Here is a 24,698-nt window from a genome sequence, read left to right as displayed (position 1 = left end):
ATTAATTTGTTGCAAATGTTCGTTCAAAAAAAGAAAAAGAAATGACTCAAAATTTTGTGTTAAACTCATGGTGATACTTAAAACAGACAAATTGTACAATATGCAAAAAAAACCAAAATTGTATGCCAAATTAACAAAACGTCGAATTTATGTTAAAATTTACCAAAATGAAACGATGAAAAACTTGAAGAGGTAGAATGTGGCGTTAGTACGCAAAAAAGAACAGAAATTGTTTCCTAGCTCGGATATTTTGACCGTTTTTCGAAAAGTTTTCCGGTAAATTTCATGTTCTTGTTTTTTTCCCCACTACTACCTTCCAAATTTAATCTTTTTTCGTAACCAACCCAGTGACTTAACTACAGAGGTGTTCATGGGCATAGTTGCCGAGGTACCGCTTTAAAAGTAGCAAATATACCACTTTCTTAAAATTCCAGAGTTTTTTTTTTTTTTTTTTTTTTTAAAAAAAAAAAAAAAATTAATAGCCGATGCTACGGGGGTACTCCCGACGGTGTCTGAAGAAGCGTCAAAGTCCAGTACCACAAAGGCACCTGGCGCGCGTCGAGAGGGGCGGCGAAGAAAGCGGTGGGGAGAGGACGGAGAGAGCAGGAGGGAAGAACTTGGGAGAAATGATGACGGTAAGTACGGGAGTAAGTGGCGACGGTTTCCAGTAGTAAGTCAGGTCGGACGAGCGAGTGAACGATGCGCGAGTTGGTGGGCAAGACGCGACCGGATCCCAGTTGCATTTCGCGCCCCCAGAACCAGCCAAACACGCAGACAACCCCCGCTCGAAGCTCATGAGATCGCCGACGGAATTCAAAAGATCAGTGCATGAAAAGTGATATTCATCACCGAGATCCCAAGAAGCTTTTACGAGTGTGTTTCCGTGTACTTAGTTCTGTTCTGTGTCGCGCCGGGATGTGCAAGTGAACTGCTTGACCGAGGGAATACGGATTCGGTGTACTAGTTCTAAATGAAAGCAGTTAAGTTCAAAAGGTGAAAAAAAAGTGAACAAGTGCAGTGAGAACGACCCCGAAGGATTACGGATTAACTAAGAATGGATATACTGAAAATAGTAAGTCTCTCGTTATTCTCGATGGACTAATTGATGTGCTTGGAGGACAAGTCAAGGCGCATAAGTGCAGTTTTTACTTTTTCGAGAAACACGTGTTTAAAGCTTCGAAATTACATGGATCATTGTGGCGGAAAGAAAGTTCAAACGCTCTTTTTGATGCTTAAAAATTGAAATTTGGGAACGAGTTTTTCACAAAATATGCATTAAGACTAATTCTACTTGAAATCATCCATATCTCTATTTTTCAAAAACTGCACGAATGCGCTTTGTCCTCCAAGCCCCTCAATTAATTTTGGCTTACGGTCTTCAGTGAAGATTAGACGAGCAGGCTTGGAGGAACCCAAGTTGCTTAAAATAAGTGTTTAGTTTTATCTGCGTTTTTATCTCTTGTCAAGCTATTTGTATGGGAACTTTGGGCTTTCATGTCCACAATAATCTCTTTCAAAAAGTTTCAAGCCTTTTTTTGCACTCATGGAAATTCCTAGCGATAAATCTTATCGTTAGTCGTCTGCTCGGTGTTCACATTGAAAATAGAACTTTTCAATTAGAAATTATCGATCTCTTCAATAAAGTAAAAAATTAAAATAAAAAATGAAAAATAACCCGTAAAATTCGGGGGCTGGAGTCATTCAACTTCAGTATCAGGGAGAAAAGAAGTTCGGTTGTTTGAACAAGGTGTTCTACCTGCCGCACTATCCGGTTCATGTATAACTGCACTTCGGTTCAAATCACTGCGATTTTAAACCAAACTGCATAAAGAGTTTCTCTACGAGGAATGAAGATGCGAATTTAAGAACCGATTCGAACCAAGAGAACAGTTTTATAAACTGAATAGTGCGACCAATACAGAACACCATACTCCCGCTAAAAAACTGAACTTTTTTCTGAGTGATGATGATTTTTTTTTTTTCGAATATTTTACAGACTACTGCGAGGGACTCTTTCGATGTAACCTTTTTTTTCAAGAAAATTATAATATGTAGCAAGATAATTCGCGATCCGTCATGCAAACGACGACACAACCCAGCATCGTATTGCAAGAGAGGCTACAGAGTGGGTTCAAGTTAGAGGTGCGCGTCCGCTGGCTAGAGGCTCAGACTTTCCAACTCGTTAAAATGGAGCCCGTAGGGTATAATCGTCTAGTCAACGTACTCGTAAAACATGCTTAACTTTTCAGCCGAACATTCAAGTTCGGAGGAATATTAAGGAAAGAGCGACGAATACTCGACGCCTCGGAGGCATTCGCCGTGCACTGAAATGGTCTGAGCAAAACTTGCCCTCTTATTCATCATATTGATAGAGATATTGCAAAGTTTTACTGGAGCTTGGAGAAACGTTTGTAATCTCATTGATCATATTAATAGAGCTGCTGCAAAGTTTTGCAGTGGCAAGTCATTTTTCCTGAAACATTGTTTTCTACTACAAGTTTACCTAATACTTTTCTATGTATTACTTTGTGTCTCATTGCAGTTAGTCCTGCGAATGGGATGTACTACTGACTATTTTTTCTACCAAAATTTGTCCCAATTTCAATTTTATAAAATAACATACCCCACAAGTTCAATTAATAAGTCAAAATAATTGGGTTGTCTCCTAGAAACCAATATAAGCTGCGAGGTTTGAAAGAAATTTTTTCTCTCTCGTCTACTCATGTTCAAGTTTCAATTACAATTAGGAGCATTACTCTTAGGAAAAAGGCAGTAGGACATCTCATTCGTAGGACTTACTGTGATGGGACAAAAAATAAGTGGAAAAAAAGTATTAGAGAAATGTGTGGTAGGAAAAATTTTTGTAGGAAAAATGACCTGGCACCAGTTTTGCTAAGCTTGGAGAAACGTTATTTATTTCCAATGTAAAAACGGATTTATATTCATGCTGACATTGGTGAAGCACAGAAAGCACTCCATATCTCACAGTGAAGAATTTGCAGGTGTCTAAAATTTGATGAATTTCATGTTCAAGATGCATCTCCTAGGAGAACTTAGCACGAGAAAATCCTTGGTTTCAGAATTGAGCAATTATTGGCGGAGATACAATGACAAAACAACCAAATGTGTTAAAGTACATGTGTTAAGATAGGGAAATGCCGCCAGATGACGTCATAGGCGGCAAATTTTCTCACTTTTAAATCTATCTTTCTGAAATTCCCCTTATCAGAAAAATTAGGAAAATTACTTCGTGCTCAGCTCATTAAGCACTCTTAGATAAAGCAACAACATTTTCATGTACATTCCCCATTCGTATACTGGATTCACAAACGCACGTTGCACTGGAAAAAAACACATTGGATCTAGAGTCCAGACTCTTGAAATCATTGACAAGAAAAAATACTCTTGATTCAATCGGATTTTTGCTTGAATCAAAACGAAATCCGCTTAAATTAAGAGGCTTGGTTCTTGATTTAAGCTAGATTCTGATTGAATCAAGAGTACTTTTTCTTGTCGATGTTTTAAGAGTCTGGACTCTAGATCTAATGTCTTTTTTTCCGGTTTGTGTGTTTCGACGCACCGACGCAAAGTGACGCATTCGATTCCGAAATCGACTCTTCAGCTAGAGAGAAGGGCTGCATTCATGGTAATTTTTGAAACAGATCCATTCCTCAAGGAGGTCTGTCAGTGGATATTGTGTTTAAGGAAGGTTCAGAACAGTTTACGAAAAAATTGAGTTTCCCGCTCAAAGGAAAAACTAGATTCTGCGTGAATCAACTTGCACACTACAAAGGTTTTGGCAAGTTTCTTAATCGAGCAATATTCCTTCCCCGATCTGTGTTTTTCAAAGGGTTAACAACGTGCGACAGCTGAACAGAAGTGCCGGAAGGGGCCATATTTTCAATTCGCACAGGCTGTAACGATAACCTTTGTGTGCGATTTAACTCAAGTAGATGAAGTTTTCTTTAATAAGCAGGGAGTTTGAATTAATGCATCGAAAAAAATGTATATCTTAGTTGCACGGAAAGAAAGAGGTAGGGGTGAAGTCCCAACTGTTGGATAATATAGACATTTCCAATTATCGTAGTAGTATCCCAATTAATTGTGGTAGCACCCCCATATATTAGGCTACTAACCCAAATGTTGCGGTACTAATCCGACTTGCCTTGCGGTACTACCAAAATTGATTGGGAAAGTCAATCCATGTCATCCAAATAATTGGGATAGTACCACAATTTTAGGGGATAACTCCTGACACTTTTTTTCGTGTGCGAGTTACTTTCAATAAATTTTGTTGCACACATAGGTCAGTTGCGCTGGTAATAGAATCGTGTTTCGGTAAATTAAGGTTACACGAATTCGCAAAGTTCAATAAAAGGAATCTGTTCAAACACCAAAGTTCTCCGTCCAATAAAAAAAAAAAAAAAAAAAATATCGGCCATCAAAAAACACGGCGTATAACATCATCTACCACGGTAATGCACATTGAAGTCTCTTCTACTTTGGTTTTACGCATGTTTTACGACGAGCAACCACTACGAATGTGCGTATCCTTGCTTGATGAAGCCAAAGTGGTAGAAACCATACTTGGCGTTAGGACAGATCTTATTATTTTTGTTAATCGCAAAGTTTTGTAATCCAACTACTATACTGTGATCAGCATCACTGACCCATTGTGATGAGACTTCAAGTGCTATTCAGCTGGTTCTCTTCTTATGATGATTCGTTTGTACATGTGACTCAAATATGCAACGCGAGAGACTTGAACGAACGGGTAAGAAAGTGGAAGCGATGGCCGTACATACGAATATTGTATACTATATTCTTATCAGGGTGTAATTACGATTATCCAAGCTAAATGGCATGCTCTATTTCCTACGATAAGTAAGGGTGCGTTTTTATGGATAGAATTCTCTTTCGAGCCTTGTGTCTTTTTCATACACAGTAGAAAAAAGTCATCGATTTTTTGTGTTGATGTGGGATGTAAAACACACATAGTAACCTACGCGTGCGGTCAATATTTTTGATTGAGTATTTCTTTCGGCTAAAGCTACAAAATCTTAGGGTTACATTGGCCGAATTTTTGGGTTGAAAATTTCCAACCTCGTTAAAAATCAGTTGTTGATAATCTATAATCTAGAGCATTCAACACACGATCCTGTGATTAGCGCTACTGCCTCGTTGTGTTCTGAGTAAAATTATGACATACAAATTATAATGCACATATTACCCTGTATATATACCCTGTTTTGTGATCCATTATCGTTCAGGAAACCGCTAATAAGTCAGTTGCGCTGATTACAGGTGTTTTGATGCTTGATTCTTGGAGATTAGCTTAAAATATTAAGATCCGTCTAAACAGCAACTAACGTTCAGTATTAACCGAGAAATCGCGCTTTGAAAAATTTGGTTTATGACGTCATCCAACGCGGTAAGGACACCTTTTGTTTCTTTCACCTTGCGTTCATCAGTCATCGTGACGCACATTTTCATGGGTTACTCAACCGAAAACTCGGCTAAAAGCGGGAAGAAAGAAACCAAGGGTGTCACTAACGTGGCGGATGACGTCAAAAACCCAACTCTTCAGAGTGCGATACCTCGCATATTATTTAACGTAGAAAGTTGCTATTTAAACAGATTTTATTATTTTTAGCCAATCAAGAATTAAACATCAAAAAACGTCAGCGCGACTGACCCATTGCTCATTTGAATTGGAAATATTCACAGTGTTTACCTTATTCAACATAAAACATCGATCAGAAAACATGATTTATTGGAGTGCTAATTTTTTAACTCTGTCTAATTATCCATTGAGACAGAGTTACTTCCTAAACGTACGGGCAAAAAACTGGAATCGGTGGTTACTTATGGAACACGCTGTACAAAGACAGTGGCGGCGGCGGCGTGGCGACGAGCAGTGGTCGCTGCGTCGGATGTCATACGGAGTGTAAATAAAGCACGCGGCCAGATGAGGCGTGAAGGAGAAACATTGAGTGATGCGAATGATGCGGCTAAAAATGAAAATGGAAACGAAAACAAAAGTGAAATGTAGTCGCGTCTGAGGCTGGACCGGTACTCTAATTTTCTCGGGTCGGCTGCTGCGGGCATCGAAAGAGCGGAATGCACAACGGTCGAGGACAGCCCTCGCCGTTCGTAGTCGCTGGTGCCGCCGCTGTAATTTTGGCGAGTGGAAAACAAATTAAATAATCAATTCATAGCGCGTCCATTCATACGTCTCGGGACCTTCTACTCACAACTCCAGATGCCTCCCCGCAGTTGCCGGGAAAAAATCCACCTCCGACTGACTGTGAGTCGACAGAATTTCTGCCGTCCTAAGAAGAAATGCCGTATGAGCCTTCAGGCGTTGCCGTATTTTCTTTAATAACCAACGAGTTCACTGGGAAAATTCACGAGATAAGAGACCAGAGACAAGAGACCCTCCACTTGTATCTTGGCCATGGTGGAAGCTTTTTACTTTCGGGACTTCAGCATTCTACTGTTGACTTACTTGCATTAGAAAACCAATATTTTTAATAAACTACTAAAATTATGAAAATAGAAGAAATAATTACACCCATTTTATTAATATTAATAATTTATCTAGTTTCAAAGATAAATATTATTAATAGTTTATTTGTTCTGTAATTATCATTACAGTAATTAAAATTATAATTATGTTAATTTCATATGAAATCAGTTGGGAAATTGTTCGAATCATTCCAATAAAGGAATAGTTCGAGTTCGACGATCATCTTATTATTATGATCAACAACGTCAACGTCTTGATGGTCAACAACGTGGTGGCAATTTCGTTTTGCAAACAAGCCGAAAATGGCCGAAGTTTGGGAAACTTGTTCGGCCCATGACGTCACCCGAAGCTGTACGAACAATCCACCATGTAGGTAGCTCAACAGCCGAAATTAGGGTGATGACTGTTGGTCCCTTATAATTGCCCATAAGGAATTCTTGAATCCCCGAAAATAAAAGCTTCTACCTGCCGCCAAGAGGCCAGTGGAGGGTCACCTGTCTCTGCAAGAGACCCTCCACTGGCCTCTTGGCGATAGGTGGAAGCTTTTACTTTCGAGGATTCAGCAGTTTCTTATTTATAAGGGAGCAACAGTCATCACTCTTTTTTCGGCTGTTTACCTACCTACATAGTGGATTTAAGCACTAGAAGCTTCGGGTGACGTCATGAGCCAAACAAGTTTCCCAAACTTTGGCTTGCTTGCAAAACGGAACTGCCGACAAGTTGTTGAACATCAACCATGTAGGTAAGTCAACAGTTTAATTTGAAGTCCCAAAAATAAAAGCTTCCACCATAGCCGAGATACGAGTGGGGGGTCTCAAAATTCTCAATATTTTTCTTCCAATTTTTCAGACAATTTTGTTCCTAATTTAATTTGAAATATCGGAAAATTTTAAGGAAAGATACGCATAACTTGCTTCAAAAATACAATTATGTTTTATTCGGGGGAATTTGGCAACTCTCGGATGTTCATACGGCGTTCTTCCTTAGCACGGCAGAATTGTTCTATTCTGCGTGAGGGGCGGAAAGCCATTGGATCCGGTAATATTCGTTGTCATAATCATGAGCGGGATTACGTGAATCGCTGTCGGCAATGACAAACTACACAGGGTGATCCACGGTTCAACAGCAAAACTCCAGGAGCAAGTTCTACTGGTCAAAATTCAAAATTAAAGTTTTTTCTTTGAAAAAAATTTATCCAAAATTGTATTTAAGGAGGGCTAAAGCCCCGGAAACAAGTCTTATTTTGACCGAGAAAAGACGGGGGCTATTAGACCGTGCCATTTAACTACTTTAGCCCCCGAATAATTCAAATAGTTTTGCCATAAAATTGTTCAGACGTTCTACACACACAATAGTTGTCATGCATCAAGGAGACGACTTGAATCCGTGACGGAGTGCCGAAAAAAGTAGAAAATTTGAGAAAAGTGTTGAGCATTTTGGGAAAGAAAATGTTAAAACGACAATGAATTTCGTGCTCTCGGATTTTGTTGACTCACCCGCGGAATTCTGAGTCAGTGACCGTGCGAAACCGTTCGCCAATTGTCTCGTCCGGGCAGTCGGTTATCTGGGCACACAGTACGGAACAGGATCGGGCTATTCAATCGAAACCGCTCTAATTAAGGGGACAGCCGTCATTAGCTGCCGCAGTTGCATACTTGCATGCATAATCTCTCACAATCCCCTTCGGTAAAAGTGTCTATCTGACCGGATTTATTTGTAAGTGTCTAAATGCGGAGCAATTGTCTCCGACTGTTCCCCCCACCCCACCCTTCTTATCCGACAAACAATCCACGATCAGTCCTGGATAAATCAGCGCTGACCGGAGGACCGGACACGCTCTATCTCCGTCTTACACGGAGAGAAAAAGATTGGTGGTATTTGGTTGATTCCTAGCTACATTTAGTGCCCAAGAAATTTCGTAGTCAGTACTATCACTAGTAAAAAAGTAGCTTGGATCCAGAGTCCAGACTCCTAAAAACATTGAAAAGAAAAAGTACTCTTGATTCAATCGGACTTTCGGCTTGAATCAAAAGGAAATCCGCCTAAATTAATGAGAGGCTCGGCTCCTCGATTCAAGAAAAAATCGGATTGAATCGAGAGTATTTTTTCTTGTCAATATTATTAAGAGTTTGGACTCTAGATCCAAGCGACTTTTTTTCTGCAGTGATGAATGGATATCTATTAGTGCTAGACCTTGCTTTTCAGATAATTTTACCCCCTTCAGCTGCTTTAGCATCAGTCAATGTGTTTGTAAAGGAACCAGGGTCATGCTTTGTAATTTTTGTATACATTGAATGGATCGAATTCCAGTCGCGGGACTGACCAGATCGCACCTTCTTATGACCAACATCGACGGTTCAGGAAGAATACTACCTAACTAACAATTTTTGTCAATATGAGTTCGCGATTTTGCCGCATTCTCCAGTGTCAAAAATGCAAGATGATGTTTTTAATTTTTTTCAATTCCGCATAGGAGCGCTGTAAAGATGCTGTGTTTAAAACTGAAATTGTAAATATAATATAACCACATATGAAATTAAAAAAATGGAAGTTTCTTCTTCGTCCTACAAAATCGTCAGTTGGCAGATGTGCGGTACCTATTGTTCCTTAGCCATCGATACGTCGTTATGAGCGACTCCATAATATTCGAAACCCGCTGCAGTTAGGATTTTGTCTTGTGGCATTTCTTCTAAAAAATATAGGAGCTTTTCAAAAACATTTTCCAATGGATCACTAAGAAATCTCGTTTCGTCGGAAAAACGACAGATAAGTTCATCCTTGCCAAAAAATTGACTAATGAGAAAATCCTTTTCGGGAGAAGCTTAGGTCACACGCACGGTCGCAAACAGACATGAGTAACTTTTGATAGGCCGCTACATATTTTCGGAGCATGTAAAGCGTAAACAGACTGAGCTAATTTCACTTTGATGAGCGAGAGTTTTCCTCGATGCTACGGGCAGAAACGTTGCCATACTTCAACCGTCATAATAGAATTTTCCAGGTGCGTAAGCACGGTCAAGATAAGCACGGACTAGTAGACAAGAGCGGCGAACATGATCACCTGTTGTTATGCTTGTTCTGGCAAAAATAGACTAATGTAGAGGTAACGTCACTCTCGCGACGTTCGATATACTGATGTTTGATGGTTCGAACCATAACAATAGACATAACGTGTAAGCCATGATTCTGTGTAGATTTTATTACGGTTTTGTTGCAGCGTAGCACATAAAAGTAAGGCAAATGAGGGTATTTCAGAGGAAAAAAAAAAATTTCGGACTGTATTCGAAGCCGTATCTTAAGTAGCTCCTTGAGAGGCCACATATACTAATTATTGTGATTAAGAGAGGTTTACATAAATCATCAACTAACATCAAGAAAAGGGTAATTTTAACGAGTCTTGGGTAAAATTGGACAGGATTAACTCAGAAACAGATGCCAATGCTATAAAACTAGGTGCATTACCAAATTCTTTATGGTTAGAAATATGTTGGCAGGCCCTCAACCCTCGGGCTGGGACGCTGTCTGCCCCAGTTCCAAGTTGTCAATTTTGGTAAATAAGGAATTTTAAAGTTTAAAAAAAAAATCAGAAATATGACATTATAAGAAATGACAGCTTCCGGAGGATCTCCACCATGACAGATTTCTGTGGCAAGCAGGCGTCGCAGAGCGCCCTCGCGCACTGTAAAAGCGAATTATACATACACATACGAAATGACGATGATTTGCTACCGTAAAAACTTTCTGTCATTTTGAAAAACTTCACAGTGGGTGCGAATCTACCATAAAATTTGCAAAATTTTTTCCTTTGTATTTTCAATTTTTGGAGATGCAAATTTTGGTGATTTCATGCAAGGCTTCATTTAAAATGTAACGCCTACTGACGATTCGTTAAAGTCAGTTCATCATATGCTACCATGTTGAGAATCTCCTTAAACCTCTCTTAATCACATTTAAACCACCTAAGAAAGGTAGGTAAATGAGGAACGACTAATACTACAGCCCTAAACAGTGTTTAGTAAACACTGCTCGTTCAAGAAATCAGATGGGTATCCAAGCAGTCCAAGGCCAACAGACGCATTTGATTGTTCAGGCGACTGCGGATAACTCGTTGCAAAGTATGAAAGACTTGAGGCTTGAAGGAGAATTCTACCCGTGAAAACACGCGCACACACATTGTAGCAAATGTAGCATGCCATTTAGCTGTGGTGATCAATCATACCCTGATATAAGAATACAATAAAGAATATTTGCGCGTGCGGCCATCGCTCCTACTTTCATACTCGTTCGTTCAAGTCTCTAGCATTTCATATTTGATGCATCAGTACTTAAGAGTCATCATGCAAACAGAATAGGCTGAATAACATTTGAAGTCTCATCTAAATGGGTCAGAGGAGTGCTTAAATGATTTAACCTCTAAATTAGCAAAAATAATTAGATCTGTCCAGACGCTATATTACTACGCCCGTTATTGACGGAGATATCGTTTATCAAGAAACTTGGCGTATGGCATCATACATCGCGGTAGTGTGCGGGTTTTTGTTTTTTGGAAATTAATTTTTTTTTTGGAAACAACCACGCAATATGCAACTTCCTACATATGTATGTAGTTTCCTAATGGAAAAAAAAACTTCGTGCATGGGACCTGAAGTTAAGATCAAGTCAATCTCTGAAGTTTTCGTATTGCCCATTCGAATACTTGAGGTCCATCTATCGAAGTTCGGGTCCAACAACTGGAGAACTTAGGTATAAACCGAGGTATTTCAAATGTGTGACCCGAACCCTTCGGTATGTACCGGATCACTTTAGATGTTGGACCCGAACTTCGGCAGCTGGACCTCAAGTTTTCAGATGCTGAAAACTTCAGAGATCCATATGACCTCAACTTTGGGTCCCACGCGCGAAATTTATTTTCTCCGTGCTTTACTTTTGTTTCATTCGTCTTTTACGTAAAATAACCAGTTCAAACGTGTGTATTATGGATTAATGATTCTAAGGTGGAAGAAACCATGGTATGTGCTACAGCCGTGGATGATGACATACACCATGTTTTTCGACTAGCGTCTTCGTTAAAAATGGACGTGGTTTGGCGTTTGAACACAATCAGTTCGGTTTTAAACCGTCGAACACTATCAATGACTAACGCAATGGACCAGTCCGCTCTTGGTTCACCCGAATACTTTCTTTGATTAAAAATGCGGGGCTCCTACAATACAGGGTGATCCACGGTTAAACGGCCAGACTGAAGGAGCTGAAACACCCCCAAACCCCACTCTTTAAATTGAGATTTCGATTTTTATAAAATCATTATGAATTCAGGGCATAATAGTGCAGAAGAGTACAAATTTTCATGAGATTTGATTCACAACCGTTGCCAAGATCCAGGAAAAACTATATACTTTCCGAAATCGGGGGGTGTAGTTCCGACTCGGGGCACATTTGGAAACAACTATTTACAACAAAAAAGTCTTATTTTGACCCATAGAGCATGTTCCTGCAGTCTGGCCGTTTAAGCCTGGATCACCCTGTAAATCGTTACCGTATTAAACCTGTGTGCTTCAGCTGTTCGGGTTTGAAGATGACTAAAAGCCACCGTTTTGCCACCGTTCTTCCACCAAAATTGGCAACATCGCACGTCATTGAAACTGACATCAAATTAATAAAACTCACATGGTATGTTAGAACATTATCCAAATGTGGCAGCGTTTGCGGTTACCGAGTAAGGTATCTAACTTACAGCTAGACAACTGTTCCGTATCCAATCACACACAAGTAAGCCCCCTCTCTCCTCCCCCAGCTCATAAACACGACCCACTCGGCCAACTTGAACTTCAAAGAAACTGAATGGTGGGCACTTGGAGAGTTCGAGAGGCAGAACAGCCCACTATCAGTCTCATCAATCTCGAACGCTTTTTCACCCGGTGAATGCGATGTGACCTTGAAAAGAAAGTCTTAAACTGATTCGCGACTATCTACGCGTGACTGACCTCGAGGAAAGATCGAGTGCCTCTACAGGGAAACCATGGTCACTGAACATCATGGAGATCCAGAGACACAGAGAAACCCTCCGCTATAACCACTTAACGAAGGGTGGAAACTTTTACTTTCGTTGATCCATCACTTCCTTGCTGACAATGATAAGGCAGCGGCGGTCATCGACCATTTCTCGGCTGTTGACCTACCCTACCTCCTGGGTGGATGCAGGGACAAGAGACTCTCCACTGGCCTCTTGGCGACAGGTGGAAGCTTTTACTTTCGAGGACTCAACAATTCCTTATGGACAATTATAAGGGAGCAACTGTAGCAAGTAACAAGTAGCAAAGTAAGCAAGTAGTGACAACTACTCTTATTTTGGTCGTTGACCTACCTACATGGTGGATGATTACAGCTTCGGGTGACGTCATGAGCTAAGCAAGTTCCCCAAACTTCGGCTTCATTTCCCGATATTCCCTGACTGTGGCAACCCTGTGTTTTCATTGGCTCTCTGGAGGAATTATCCTCCTAGCTGCTGTTTCGCCTGAAACTACGTCATTTTTTGCGCACTTACGGCTTCCTCAAATAAGACGAATTTTACTATTTTAGCTTTTTCAGTGATTTCAACCAGAGATTAGACGAATTTTGAAGGAAACTTGAATTCGAAAATTTGAGCGTTTTGTCTCCTTTTGCTATCATGGGAGAAATGGAAAGAGAACCGATCGATTTCGTTCATTAGAAGCTGGGACGATTCCTCGATCCACGGAGCGAGCCGGGTGCGGGCACGGAGGTCTGCGTCAAGTGCAGGGCGGTTATTACCGGAGCGAATGCAAATGACAGGCATCAATTTTTGACATGTATAAGAGTCGGGCAACGGAGAAACGAAGCAAAAATCGCCGGAACCGGTCGAGGAAACAACTTTTAACCGCTGTTGCCGATAATTGGATGCCAGCGGGCGCCAAGGATCATTAAAAGGAGATTCGGCCATCTTTGATTTTGGCACCACTCAGGTGGCGCACTGATGAGTGGTTTAGTTGATTTAAGAATTGAGTCAAAAAGGTTGGATTGCTGACATACTCCGCCGTACTAAGGAAAAACGTCGTATGAGCATTCAAATGTTGCCAGGTTTCCTTCGATAAAAATCGAAATGGAGATGTTGCTGTTGCATGTGCGAGGGATTTGCGATTTGACCATTGTTTCTTCTGTAAAAGTTCGCGAGAAACACGATGGTTCCACTGGTTTTCTCTGAAATCAACTCCCAAGCTCAAAAAAAGCTCTCAAAGTGAGGCCAAAATGGAGGGGATATCCCTCCCTACGCTGAGAGTCCACCTCTACATGAAAACAATCTCTCCATGCAAAGATAGGGAGCAAATACATTGACAGGGCTGCCACTTTATTTGGGGACTCCAAACCTGAAAATACGGCAACCCTGCTAATGTATTTGCTCCCTATCTTTGCATGGAGAGATTGTCTTCATGTAGAGGTGGACTCTCAGGGTAGGGTGGGATATCCCCTCCATTTTGGCCTCACTTTGAGAGTTTTTTTTTTGAGCTTGGGAGTCGATTTCAGAGAAAACCAGTGGCACCATCGTGTTTCTCGCGAACTTTTACATAAGAAACAATGGTCAAATCGCAAATCCCTCACACATGCAACATCTCCATTACTGGGAAATTGGTGAATAATTTCTTCCAAACTTTTCAGACAATTTTGTATGCAATTTAATCTAAAATAGCGGAAAATTTCAAGGAAAAATATGCATGAATGTGCAAAATGCAATGAATGAATGCAAAAATACACATTTTATCAAGGGAAATTTGGCAACTCTTGAGTATTCATACGGCATTTTTACTTAGCACAGCAGTACTGTAAGCGAAATAAACGAAACGCATCGCAACGCTGAGACTAGTTTGCGCGATTAATCACAACGGCACACAGTGGAATGAGCTAATAGAAGAGGTCGGACATGAAATTTTTGGCTAAAATTTCAAATTTGGATGTTTATTTTGCCACAGTTTAAATTTCAAGGGGTGTTTCCGAGAGGAAATTTTACTAAAAAGCCAGTGATGGGACCACTCATAAACTTTTTTGTTATAAATTTTCAAAGCTATTGGCCTTAAAAGTTTCCAGATTTTGTCCGACTTTTCTTATTGACTCGGTCCAGTGTGCGGCATTAAAACTCGTGCGGATATTCTTGGATGATCAGAATAAAAAGGGGTGAAGAGTTCTACTTCACTTCTGCTTTTTAACTTTTTTAACTGTATTAGGTTTTACTCCTAAGAATGGAGCATGATCGAGCAAATGATGACAAAAAAAAATGAGCTACATTTTGCAATAAGGAACTACAATTTTTGGCTCACCTGTTTAAAGCTTATATGCATAGGGGAAGTAATAGTACATGAGTTACTGAATTGAGCCGGAAATTATGGTGCCGAATCCCAAAATGTAGTAAATGATAATCATTTCGGCGCTCAACCCTAGGATGCATTCTGACTGCACCCTAACATCCACCCCATGAGTAGACTAGGTTTCCATAATTTCTTTATTTCCTGAATCCTTGGCTTTCTTTGACCTTTGAACGAAACTTTATTTTACGTTTTTCCTCTCTCTAATATTACGCTAACTTTCACTAAACTTTGGCGGCAAAATCCACTTTTAAAGATTCAAATCATGTTAATAATACTCAGAAGTATTCTCTCGAATAGCACCGACTGAAATCACCGAGGTGATACCACTCGTAAAGTTCCCCAGATTAGCCTCTGCTTCCTGACAGTTCGGCTTCCCAGACCGCCGAAGACCCGACATTACAATGGTGGACTTAAAATAAATAATGTCTTTACATTACAGATAGAGTGCGTAAAAGACTGAGGTCCGCGGCTTCTCTATTAGAGCACCTGTATACTGGAGAGTATTGCCATCTGAATCCTTTTACTACAGAAAAAGTGTGCCGCTCTCAGATTGGTCGGCTAACGTGAAGCCCCAAAGTTGGACCATTGTAAACAAACCCCAGCCCCTCCGCTCCTAGTTTGGCCTGATGTAAACAAATAAGATGGCGACAAAGTTCTACAAAGTTCTAGACGTGATTTTGGATGTGATAGAAATTTTTCATGATCAACTTCTGCATTGCATTCGGATCGAACTTTGATGGATATTTTTGCCGAAAATTAACCTTTCAGTACGATTATCACTCATTTCTCAGCCGATAATACCTGTCCCTCTAGCTGGGTCGGGTTTGCTTACATTGGTCCAACTCTGGAGCTCCATGATAGCCTAAAACTGATGAACCAATCAGAGAGCGGCACAGAGATGGCAATACTCTCCCGTATACAGGTACTCTATTCTCTGTGCGGTCACGGTTTTATCACGTTGATACCAAGGCTCCTGCGTTACAGTGCCTTGGTTGCCTAGCGCCTAGCTGAGCGCGGAAACCCGAGCCACCTACATTGCGGCGGGGAACTTTCTTCCTTCACTTTTACCCGGGCCCGGGACCCGGGCGGGTTTCCGCGGCGGAAAGTGAATGAGAGGAGGTCCGAGCGCCGTGCGTATTTGGCGCGCATCGGAGCGCACATCACGCTCTCTGGCAGCGAGATGGAGCGCCGTGCGCCGCCGCGCCGCCGCGGGAGGGGTGGGGGCACCGCGCTCTTGACCCAGTCATGGGAACCGGTTGACCGGATTCCGGAAACACGTGTTGCCACCGCACGACCGGACGCCGGACGCATGGACCGACGAGCTGCCAGCACGTGGGGCGCTAGGCAAATATCCGCGCCGACGCCTGCAGTTCGCAAAAACACACAGGGAAAAAAAGTTCGGGTCAAAAAGCGAATTTTATTTGGAGGTATTTCTGTCAAACGGAACGAAGCGCCATACGGGGAGAAAGGTAGAGGGGGGCTTGGATTGGCGGCGGAAATGGGCGTCGGGCTCGTTCCGTCCTATACTCGCAATGCTTTTCCGTGGCGCTTAGGTCCGTTTGACAGAACGCGCTATCTGGCATTCTAAATTCCTCACAAGGTACTCAAATTGGCGCTTAGTTCCATTTGACAGAAATACGTCCATTTAGAGGTCCGGCACTACTTTTGTGCCCGAAGCTCCGAGCCACTAAGTTAGAGTTCGGAACTTCCAATTCGGTGACTAGCGAATCGGAGCGTTATTGCGTGATTTGGGTACTACCTAGCTAGGTGGTTCTAAAAAAGGTTCGACCTATCGGAAACCAACAGATCTGATTGGCCGAATCTGGTAACAACGGTGTCCACTGGTGTCGGTGATTGATGAGACAAACCGGGACAGAAATTCTAGAAGAGGTTCGGAACTTTGAATAAAATTCGCTTCGGGAAGAACGCCGTATCATCATTCAAGAGTTGCCAAATTTCCTTCGATAAAATTTTTATTTTTGAGGAAAGTGATGAATACTTTTCCTTGAAATTTTCAGGAACTTTAAATTTCGACGCATGCATAGAAAGGAACCAACATACATTTTCGAAAAAATTGAGTTAAGAATGTTTTGAGATTCACTAGTTGGTTATTTTCTTCTACCAAAATCTGAAAGTCGAAGAAGAGAAATTAGTTTGTGAAAAGAGGGGTTAAATTTTATTTTCTGCGTCGACCCTTATGCAGGGATAAAACTTCAAACCTTGTTTTCTCAGTTTCACCTTAATGTGGGTTGGTTCCTTTCTGATGAACTTGGTCAATTTATCATCGTATCTGACTCTCAATCATACCTTTCCATTAGGAGATCCGATACGTATCGCCGGTGAAACTACTAAACCACGAATCTCGGTTTGCGCAACGTTGCAAACTTCCTGTTATACTTAATTGCAGTTATAGTTCGAAATAGTTATAATAGTCGTCGAAAGGCGATTAATTTTTGCGATTTTTGACCGTGTGCTCAGTAAAAATGTGAACAGTTAAAATGTACTCAGGACTGAAGCACGGTACAATTTTCGAAATCTCCGGGTCTTCGTTCAATCAATTATTTTTCTTCAGGAGGCCCCAGATGGTGCACATTACGGTGGAGCATACAGATATCTCAAGCGGGACCTTTACATAGCATCATGAAACGGTCAATTTTTGCCAAAATATAGTGAGAATCAGCAGTAAGTCTAACTTTGGAAATGCATCCTCGAAAGACCAAATTGCCACAACAAATACGAAATACAAAATATGAAATTATATGATTTTTACAGATTTTAAGGTAAATACGGACACATTTCAAGTAGAAATCTTGTATTTTTGCAGCTCGTTTCCCTCACAAAGCGCAACTATTAAACCTGGATTAAGTTTCGTCAAAAACTAACAGTACTCTCGCGTAAGCGATTCATTGATCCATAAAAATCATGCTTTAACCGAATCTCTATCTCTCTTTGATTTGTGTGCAAAAACTTTTTCCGACGACCTTGTCAAGGAGGATCTATCTGAAAAGAAGCTCCTGCTGCGCCAAAAGTTTCAAACGAACGGAAAAAACCGCTGTCGTGACTAACTAATTTTCTCCGCCAGGGGGCAGTCGGGTACGGCGTTTTATGGCGACCAAGTGAGAATCCGGCGTCGCGTCGGCGGCGACACGCAAACTAGTGCTTACGACTATGACGTCATTGACTGTGCTACGTTGAATGGCTGCAGGTGCCTAAGCTGGAACTGTTAGCTATATTATAACCGTGAATTAAACTGAACGTAGTGGAGGTCGTTGCCGTGGTAACCAGTGTCAAGGGCTCGGTGGTCATCGCACCTCTGCCCAGCGAAACGCTGGATGCATCATTATGATCGAGAACTTTGGGAAAAGCTTATTTCTGAAAGGGCCTATATGCGTCTCGCAAAAAAACAATCGTACTGAAAAAATTGTTCGTTTGTTCTACACAGCGTTTAAGTCTTTCGATCGCTAAGTCTCGTTATGCGCATTATCACGAAGAAGAAGAAAAAAATGGTTGCTAATTACAGTTGTGGTACGTAGAAGTGCAGGAGATACCTGAAGGCTAGATGTAGAAAAACATTAAAAAAAAAAAAAAATTGGAAAAAATAAAACGAAAAAAATTATTAGCCCTTCAAACGATAATGTAATATGCCGTGCTAAAGAAGGACGTCGTAAGAGCATTTCACTGTTGCCACATTTCCCCCAACAAATTACTTATTTTAGCAAAAAGTGATGCATATTTATCCTTGAAATTTTCACATATTCCGGATTAGATTGCGAACAAAATAGTCTGAAAAATTGGAGCAAAAATTTTCAATTTTTCACCAGTAAAATATAGTTTTATTGAATAAAATATGGCAACGTCTGAAGGCTCAAGGGTTGGAAAAGATCGCCGATATACGCGAAAAGTTAGATTCTTGAAGGACGATCACAATATACGTGTTAAGAAAATTGTTCGATTGTTCTATCTTTGCGTTTAAGTCTCTCGATCGATATCCGTAGAGTTCATTACTCCGAACTAAAAAAAAAGCTGGTGGCTGATTACAGATGTGGTATATAAAATGCAGAAGGTAACCAGAGGCTACGTGACTCCAGGCTTGCTAAATACGGGTGGCATGCGGGTTGTATGGGGATGGTACATAAGATTTTCAGCTATAGGTCTACAAATACATCTAAAAAAGAAACAGACATCGTTTTGAAAAGAAAGGGAAAAATTCAGTATCATCCTAGCCAACGATCGGAGAAAAATAATCGGGCCTCGTTTTTCAACTTTCCTCTCGAATATGAGAGACATCTAATTCGAAGCACAGAGCACCGCATTGCGAGTTCGCGCCTCGCGCCATCGCGCCTTCAATTTTGCAGACGCAATACGGACATCCATCAAGCACGAATAGTCGTATCTCTGCGCCGTTATCAACGCGCATCTTTTCCCTCGCTCCATTTCCATATTCTATTTGTTTTCGTTTGTCTACTTTGTTGTGGTGCTTCGAGGGCTACTTGAGCAACCCAGCCATAAAAATTAAAGAGTCTTGTTTTTTACTTCTCTCCCAAATCACAGCGTTACCTCATTGGCGGCATTAAGCGTCACACTATGAGTTCACGCTTCTTGCCAATCGCGATTCAATTTTGCAAATTGGACACGTTCCTTTGTATGAATGGTGCCAGTGCTCAAATTTTCCTTTGAAAGATATTCTGTATAAATCAAAATTACAGCGGACTGATTACTGAAATTGCCAGACAAAACGATAGATAGAGAAGATGAGGAGAAAATTGAGTGATCCCGTTGGTGGAAGCGGGTGGTTGCAATGGATAATGGAGGTAAGTATAATGGACTAATTAACGGTAACCCACGAGAGAACCTATTTTTTTTGGAAAAGGTGTGGTTTAGGGGAAAAAGTCATTCTATCTAAAGTGTTTGAAATTATGACATGAGTTGATTTTAGCAAAAAAATCGGACGTTATCGTCCGCTTTTCACACTTCGAATTCCGAATTTTGGTGGGCATGTTGTACCGACCTTCATCACGACGCGACGTCACGTGGTAAACAATCCTCAAGATGCAAAAACCTCCTTTTCTTTCTCTATGCTTCGCAACTGACTGCTTCCACCAATCGGAATAGCATCATTTTCTCTCAGTCCTCTTCGTCTAGGAATTTCAATAATCAACCCTCTGTTTCATTCAGCATGGCTAGACCAGTGCCATCGATCAAAAATCAATATAGGGTGATCCACGATTAAACAGTCAGATTGCGGGAGCCAAAACACTCCTAGATCCCCTCTTAAAATTGAGATATCGATATTTTTAGATCATTTATAAATTCAGAGAATAAAAGTACAGGGAAGTACACATTTTCATGAGATTTGGTTCACAACTGTTGTCAAAATTCAGAAAAAACGATATATTTTCTGAAATTATCGGGGGCCGTAGCTCCGACACGGAGAAAAAAACTTCGTGCGTGGGACCCGAAGTTGAGGTCATATAGGCCTCTGAAGTTTTCGGATCACGTATCTAAAAACTTGAGGTCGAGCTGCCGAAGTTCGGGTCACACGTCTGAAGTACTCCGGTACATAGCGAAGTGCCTCGATGTCTGGCCCGAACTTTGGCAGCTCGACCTCAAGTTTTCGGATGCGTGATCAGAAAACTTCAGAGATCCATATGACCTCAACTTCGGGTCCCATGCACGAAGTTTTTTCTCCGAGGAGAGGGGGGACTTTTGGAAAAAAAAACTTTAAACAACAAAAAAGTCTTATTTTGATCCATAGAGCACGCTCCTGCAGTCTGACCGTTTAACCCTGGATCACGCTGTATAATCAGATCAAGATATTCGATCTAGGGATCAACCGCTGTAAAAACGAATGGAAATCGAACCAGAATACGGGGCGCGGATTGGGTATTTGTGGCTGCCGCGATTAATTTAGAAAAGAGAAAATGGTGGCGGGAGGGGAGGGGGAGGAGAAAAATGAGGAAGAGAGAGATAGACTGATGGTGATGCTGCGACGCAAGCGCGACGGTCGGCGAGTATTAATTACCGTTCTAGAAAGGGCAAGCTCGTAAAGTGGTTATTTGCCACAATTGTACACACACGAAAAGCACGGCGCGCAACGCGGCGCGGCCGGCGTGCCTCGAGAGCCTCATGACGGCCCGCAAACGGAACTGGTCACTCCGATCTCCACTGTTGCCTAACGAGAAGATTTGGCAAAAAGGCACAACAGGAATTTCTAAAATTCCTTCATTTTAAAATTCTTCGACTTTTCCTGACCTTTTTTGCACATTTTTCTTCTTAACTTCGATGAAAGCTCATGGAGCAACACAGAGTGGCATGAAACGTAATACAGAAATGAAAGGTGGGAAATTTCACAGGGTTGCCACAAAATTTGGAAGATGAAATTCCCTCATTTTCCGGATAGATTTTGGAGAAATTCCCTGACAATTGCGCATGCGCATATGCCAGATGGTGAAAAAGACATAATTAGAAATAGTTTTCAGGCTTTGTTGTTAGAAACGTCAAACCTTTTCTAGTAAGCAAATAAAGAGGACTTCAGGATTTTTCTCTGACAATGTCATCATGTTCCTTGACATTTACAAGTTTTCCCTGACTATGAAACACACACATTGACATTTCTCGGTTTTTCCGGTGTTCCCGGGCTGTGGCAGCCCTGAATTCAGTGAAATATTTCATGAAATTTCACGAGGCCGTGAAATCCCTGACTATGAAACGCACACATTGACATTTCTCGGTTTTTCCGGTGTTCCCGGGCTGTGGCAGCCCTGAATTCAGTGAAATACATTATGAAATTTCACGAGGCCGTGAAATATTTCATATTTTTCAGGATCTAGAGTATGCAACCCGCACTCAAACACACAAAAATACAGGAAAGTCACAATTTATACATTTTTGCGAAACATGAAAAGGAACCGGTATTTTTCAAAATATTTTATAAATTGCTGAAATTTCATTTAATACTTGACGTGAAATTTCAAGATTTTATTATTCATGAAATTTTGCCACCCTGGACTCCTAGAGCGATGTGATTGAATATTTTCCGAATAGATACCTATTCGCGCTCTCCGGTATGTTTATTTCCCTATGCGGAGAAATTGAAGGCGAACCTCAAGGCGGCTACATGAGCCAATGTATCTTTACGCATTGTCTATTAATCTACCGAAGTTTTTAGAAGGAAATTAACATACATTTTTCAATAGGTAAAGACGGAATCATACATCATTTATAGGTTCAATCAAAGCAATAAGCAGGACATTTTTGAACGAATAAGGTCAACAAGGTCTCGTTAGAAAGCTGATGAAATGCGTGAAGCTCGTAACATCGCTATAGATTTATTTTTCCGCTCATACGAGGGTCGGTAACTTTCGGGACACTCCTTTTACATGAGACTTTCAAAGTTCCCTTATTACGTCATCATCACCCGGCTTAAATGCGGTCATTGCAATAGGTCGTAGATTATTTCCGCTTGGAGAGCTGGAATAATAAGATTTCTGGCCAATGAGAGGGCTCGGAAAGACGCGGATCACCCTCTTGAACGATGTACAACATTACGTACGATGACTCATCAAAGACCGCCACGCTTCTTGCGATTTAACATGCACAAAACCAATTCTCTTTCTGCAGAAGATTTCTATGAAGACTTGCACTTATTGACTCAACAGTTCAACGTAACTAAAATTGCACGGAGCATATGGACTTCATTTTGCAAGAAGGAAATACGGTTTCTGGATTGTTCTAGAAACAACGTATGTGTCGTTAGTTTTCCTCCGCAAAAAAGCAGAGGTGTAGAAATTTCTCGATTGCTCGATCATGATCGTGCAGCCGCTCGCGTGAGAAATGAGGAAGGCCGCAGAATGTTTTTTTGGAAGGGGGAACGATGCGCATTCAGTGCACCATTATATTAAATTATATCAAGATTATTGCATCATGTACGAACATCATGCATCTCGTATACTGCTTCTTAGGGAGAAAATTGTGGTACGCGTAGTTTCATGTACTGGCAGCCTTTCAATCGTGCTGTTTTTGAGGAAGAAAACTATTTAGCGCGTTGCCTTTGGGGGGAGAAAAATTGTTTAACGCGTCATTTTAAGTAAGAGCGCAACTATAGCAACTGTTGACTTACCTACATGGTTGATGTTTAACAACTTGTTGGCAGTTTCGTTTTGTAAACAAGCCAAAGTTTGAGAAATTTGTTTGTCTCATAACGTCACCCGAAGCTCATCATCATCCACCATGTAGATAGGACAACAACCGAAAAAAGACTGATGATTGTTGTTCCATTTTAATTTTCCATAAGGAATTGTAGAATCTCCGAAAGTAAAAGTTTCCATCTGTCGCCAAGAAACCAGCGGAGGGTCTCTTGATTAACACTAAATGAGGGTTAATTTTTCTAATTTTATACTATTTTATGGAAGACAGTAGTGCAGGGTCTCTAGAATAGATTGTCTCTGTGTTCAGCTGACAACATCTATTCCGTCTCCCGGTGAATCTTCGTTGACCACCATGACGGATTGTGCTTATATGCGTCAAACGTCATCCTCACGTCTGTCGCGAACCAAATTTGGAGGGTTGCTCGACTAGATCTCGATCAAAGCTGTGCACGGACATTCATTAACGTAGCACGTTTGTCAGTGGGATTACTTCGTCAATTAAAGTTATTGAGGTAGTGATTCATTGAGTTTAGTGGCATCCTCGTTCACTGGAACTTGAGACGAGTATCCAACTGTTGGATCACGCTTCGGTTGATTACGGTCTCGATATCGCAAAATCGGTTCGTCAGGAAGGGGTCGGTTGCGCTTGGCACAGGATCGTATTTTGATGGTTTATGCTTTCGACTGGCAAATAATAAAATGATACAGCCGAACGCCAAGTTTCTGCGACCAATACTGGTGGCTACCGAAACTAATCCGAATAATTTAATTAAAAAACACAAGGGAATGGGTGACCAAAGGCTACAAAAAACGATCCAGGTTTTTATTTCTGTTTCCGCTCTGATTACCCATGGTCTTGCGTCTTTTAGTGAATGGCTACTTTCGATTCATCAGGTGGCGATACACACATTTGGCCCTCGAAAAACCCGAGTAAGCTTCTTTCTGTCGAGTATCCCGAATCTTACTTCACTTCGCTCGTGTTTTCAGCGAGCTGATTATTGAAATTGATAAACGAAGCTATAGACAAAGAATAGACGAAGAATAGACGATTCTGGGGGAGGCGGATGGTTGGAACGGACAGAGGAGGTAAGTTATGGGCTAACTAACGGTAACCCACGAGAGACCCTTTAGTTAGTCCATCATGTTTCCTCCTTTGCCTTCAACAACCATCCATTAAGAAATGGGATCACTCCTTTGCCTTCTTTGTCTATCAATTTCAATAATCTGCTCGCTGCTCCGCAAAGTCACACGTGTAGATTATCAATGTCACTCGTCCAGGTAGCTGCGTTACTCGCATAGGTTCGCTGATGTCCATCTATGTGTGTAACACACCAGTGTCCTCATGCACAGTTTTAGAGACTTAAACGCAGAGTAAGGAAAGTAAGCGCGAGTCTTCTTACATTGACTCTGCATGTACTAAACACTAAATTCGGACATGGGGATGAGGTTTTTTTTTTTTTTTTTTTTTTTTGGTCGCTGAGATCATCGCCAACGGACAAGTCAAATATAACAAGAATCTTAAACCGAGAAAATGATTATTGCAAAAATGACGTTCACGTTACTTTGTGTTCTACTTCCCATATAAACACAAAATGCCTGTTACTTTTCCTTACAGTGTAAAGCCGATCATCATTGGCCGGTTGCAAA

General features: G+C 41.1%; 2 protein-coding genes across 6 annotated transcripts in view; one reads left to right on the top strand and one right to left on the bottom strand.

Moving 5' to 3' along the window:
* The window catches only part of LOC109039997 (neurobeachin-like protein 1), a 504,582-nt gene that overhangs the window by 437,077 nt on the left and 42,807 nt on the right, over positions 1-24,698 (bottom strand). The window lies entirely within an intron of this gene.
* Positions 508-24,698, top strand: part of LOC109040106 (uncharacterized) — a 42,582-nt gene continuing 18,391 nt past the window's right edge. Inside the window, exon 1 of the mRNA XM_019055910.2 lies at positions 508-1,072. Coding sequence (XP_018911455.2) covers positions 1,055-1,072 — 18 coding nt within the window. The 5' untranslated portion in view covers positions 508-1,054. The remainder of the gene's footprint in view (positions 1,073-24,698) is intronic.

Source organism: Bemisia tabaci, chromosome 2 (genome assembly GCF_918797505.1).
Source record: "Bemisia tabaci chromosome 2, PGI_BMITA_v3".
In the NCBI taxonomy this organism is placed as follows: Eukaryota; Metazoa; Arthropoda; class Insecta; order Hemiptera; family Aleyrodidae; genus Bemisia; species Bemisia tabaci.
This window is presented reverse-complemented; position numbering and strand designations above follow the sequence as displayed.